General features: G+C 35.8%; 1 protein-coding gene across 1 annotated transcript; it reads left to right on the top strand.

Moving 5' to 3' along the window:
• The first annotated feature begins 1,062 nt into the window (after positions 1 to 1,062).
• LOC112035089 (protein COFACTOR ASSEMBLY OF COMPLEX C SUBUNIT B CCB3, chloroplastic) lies at positions 1,063 to 2,876 on the top strand. Its single transcript, XM_024067931.2, has 3 exons — positions 1,063 to 1,240; positions 1,378 to 1,421; positions 2,138 to 2,876. Exons 1-3 carry the CDS (start codon positions 1,198 to 1,200, stop codon positions 2,675 to 2,677), a joined length of 627 nt encoding a protein of 208 aa, XP_023923699.2. The 5' UTR covers positions 1,063 to 1,197; the 3' UTR covers positions 2,678 to 2,876.
• The last annotated feature ends 888 nt before the right edge of the window (positions 2,877 to 3,764 follow it).

Here is a 3,764-nt window from a genome sequence, read left to right as displayed (position 1 = left end):
TTAGGATTCCTATATGGAAAGGACTTCTAGCCCAAGGAAGAGATGGTCAACCCTCTACTACTATAAAAGTCCCAATACCCTCACAAATCAAAGTACGCATTATTAAACCCTCTCTAGCACTCTAGAGTCGTAAGAAGTTCTAACTTGACATTCGGAGGGTATTTGGCGGGCACCACACTGGTGCTCTTCGTTAGGTCTTCTTTTTTTCTTTGTGCAGGTGACGTACCGAGTGCGTGAGCATCGTGTAGCTCACTGGTAATATTTTCAACCTCATCAAAACCCAAAAGTCAAACAGCCATTGTAGCTCCATATCTTGCCGATTTTCCAAATCCACCATTTCAAACTAACCCAATAAATTGAGATTAAATGCATGTTGTGGTGATGGTGGTTACCAGCAAAGGTGTGACGCAATGAATCTCGACCTTGGGTTCCTCATGGTGAGAATAAAGTAGATGAGAGAGAAACGAGACTAGTATGGACATGGGATCAACAGTGGTGACCTCTGGTGAGCAACAACAACAGCAGCAAGAAAGGATTGCTCAACCATTGCCAATGATGTTTGCACTCAAAGAATGGGTCTAAGAGAGGTGCTAGGATTTTGTGGCTTTAATCAAGTGTTATTAGATGTGTGCATCTTTGGTGTTTTATTTTAAAATTCTGGCATGACACTCGTTTATTGGATGGTGTAAATAAGGGGGTTTATATCACATATTTACAGAATTTAATCTCTTTTGACATAAGCTTTTTTTTTTTTTTTTTTTTTAAGAGAGAGTTTCAACCTATGGCATCAGCTCCTAATGATATCTATTTATCATCAGAGCAAGACATCAATCAATTTTTTGTATAGGCTGGGATTAAACCTCAGATCTCTTATACAATCATCAGCGACTTTACCAATTAAGTTAATTGAAACCTACCTTATGACATAAGCTCTTAATAGCAAATTAAATATAAAATAAACCAAATTAACTGCGAGAACAAATTGTGACCAAAGTAAAAGCGACCCCCAAAAAATGATAATTTCTCCTGTATGCCAATATAGTAATATAGATGCTAAGCGGGTCACATTTCTAAGGATTTGAAGCCGACCCAGCCAGCCCGATCCAATTATATATTTGCTAATAGAGTGAGTCCCAAGTCCCAAACACACTGGAAAGATAACGTTCCCCCACCGCTCTTTCTGGACGCTAGACTACCATGGCGACCTGTTCTCACCTTCTCAACCACGGTCAAATCAAAGGTACAGTGCTTTTTTTTTTTTACTTTGTTGGGAATTACATCTCTAATGTTATAACAACTATTTCTTATAATCTTTTTCAAGTTGGGTTTTCATGTTACTCATAGTTTCGAGTTGTGCGCTCAATTTTTTTTTCGTAGGATGGCCTTCTCTGTTATCCAATCGAAGGCACTCCCATTTTTCTGTGAGTACCCAAATCTTTCTTTCCCAGATGTTCTCTTGAAATGGGCTTGCTGAGAATAGTTTTTAAGATAGAGACATCTTTCAGTGTTTCCTTCTCATTTGTTTCTAAATTTGGCATATGTGTGTGTATATATATATTTTATCATAATGAATTCAAAAATCAACATGGGCTGTTTTGTGCGTGTCTGTTTTATTAGGTAGGGTACATTACACGAGCTATTTGCCTATCTTACAAATTTTCTGTTGTTAATGTTATTAAGAAAGAAGAGGTAGAGCCTTTCTGCTTGAACTTTCAAGAAGAGGTTTTTATTTATTTATTTTAGCACATAACTAAAAATATCATGTGTGTGTGTGTGTTGGGGGTGGGGGGAGAGGAGGACTGCTAATCAATCAAGCTGAACTAGAAATATGGAGCGAATTTTGATCCATATGATTTTCTGCTGAAATCCTACAGATGCAATGTGAGACTTCCAAAACCTATAAAATATCCATGAAACTTAAATTCTTTATTGTGATGTATTTCCAGTTCTGGACTCTTTTTCTGCAAATTCATTTATTTGAGGAAATATTGATAATTAAGTTACATATTTCTTACTATTTTTAATGAATTTCAATTAAGAAATTCTGATCCCAAAATATTTAAAATTAAGATCTCTGTCCTTTTCATGCTTGTTGGAATTATAGTCCCATCCACATTTGCCTTTCACCTTATGGCAGGAAAGCTCTAGGCATCCAGCTAAAAGAAAGTCAAATCGGCGTTCCCAGCTTGCTCAATGCAGCTCATGTTTTACAGAAATCATGGCTTTCCCCAGCAATGAACTTTCACAATTAGATGCATCTATTTTAGGAGAGCCATTTGATGTACACGAAGTGGCAAAAATTCCCAGGATCAACATACTGGAGATATCACCAAATGCTGGTATAGATTTTATGCAGAAATTGGCATTAGCTGATTTGGACCCTGCTTCAGCAAAACTTGCAATTGGATTCCTAGGACCCTTTCTCTCAGCATTTGGTTTTCTGTTTATTTTGAGAATAGTAATGTCCTGGTACCCAAAACTTCCTGTTGGAAAGTTCCCATATGTAATAGCTTATGCTCCCACTGAACCACTTCTCATCCCAACCCGTAAGTTGATTCCACCCCTTGGTGGAGTTGATGTAACTCCCGTGGTCTGGTTTGGATTGATTAGTTTCCTTAATGAAATATTAGTGGGCCCACAAGGGCTTCTTGTCCTTCTTTCTCAACAAGTTAGTTGATATACATCTAAAGGATGCTGGTATGAAGAATGCTTATCTATTGAAACATTTTTCTCTGCTGTGATTCTTATATGGAAGAGTGATTAAACTTTTGGACTGTACAGCGTGTTGAGGGTTTTGGTTTCTTATCACATTATATGTATTATGTATGGTGGTTTGCAATGTTGGAAGAAAATCAATAAACATCCTTTTCCGGGTCCTTTTTTCGGCTTGGGCTTGGGTTAAAAACACTTAATTTAATTATAAGTTAATTTTAAAAAATTCAATATACATCTGCTAACAATTCTTTAAGAGATCTTAGAAGTGGAGGTCATATGGAATTTCTTCCTAGGATAGTTTGTCAAAGAACAGAGCATATCCTTCAAGTATACGAAGAATTGTTTAAATGGGTCCAAAGTGGTTCCACCATTCTATGAACTAAGAGAGAAAAATAAGACAGATATCGTAGTTAAAATAGAGGAACATAGAGCGTTGATGGTTTTTTTGTGTTGAAAATAAAAGAGCACTCAACCACTCTACTTTTATCCAAATAACAGATTGAAATGGTTGGGCCAATAACTTGTAGCCGAATGGTATTGTTAGGCCTCCTTTACAAGGAGAACTAATGATCAAAATCCTTCTCTCTCATTTGTTGTAAGAATTGATTTTTTTTTTTTTCTTTTTTGATAAATAAATTTTTTTAGAAGAGAGAGTTCTACCAAATAAACAAGGTGTATACAGCGAGTACATCTATTTGAGTAGAAACCAATTTTATATTAACTGAAGTCCCTTTACTTTTTTAGGTTACTCAAGGTGAACTTCAAGATATTTTTGTTAGCTTGAAGCGAATATCTAACTTTGAAGACTAGGTAGGGTTTAGGGTTTGAAAATGCCAAACTTAATAAGACTTTTTGAGAAATGTGCTAGTTAACCATAAGAATAAGAAAATTATAAGTGACTAAATTGAGTTATTTGTCTAAGTTATCAAGCCTACTCGAAGTGAACTAATTCAAAGTGTATCATTTCAATATCAACTGTGTAAAGTAGATCATCTCGACTTAAATGAAACTAGAAGAAGTCCTCACAAAGTACAGTAAATTGTAGGAAA

Source organism: Quercus suber, unplaced genomic scaffold, assembly GCF_002906115.3.
Source record: "Quercus suber isolate HL8 unplaced genomic scaffold, Cork oak 2.0 scaffold_100, whole genome shotgun sequence".
Taxonomy (NCBI): Eukaryota; Viridiplantae; Streptophyta; class Magnoliopsida; order Fagales; family Fagaceae; genus Quercus; species Quercus suber.
The sequence above is the reverse complement of the archived record's forward strand: the minus strand, read 5'-3'. Positions and strand labels throughout refer to the sequence as shown.

Bases quoted from the DNA above. Each gene is read 5' to 3' on its own strand.
- LOC112035089 (XM_024067931.2), top strand. From the start codon at position 1,198: ATGGCGACCTGTTCTCACCTTCTCAACCACGGTCAAATCAAAG. The intron at 1,241-1,377 runs GTACAGTGCTTT...TTTTTTTCGTAG, and splicing joins CAACCACGGTCAAATCAAAG to GATGGCCTTCTCTGTTATCC. The intron at 1,422-2,137 runs GTGAGTACCCAA...ACCTTATGGCAG, and splicing joins GAAGGCACTCCCATTTTTCT to GAAAGCTCTAGGCATCCAGC.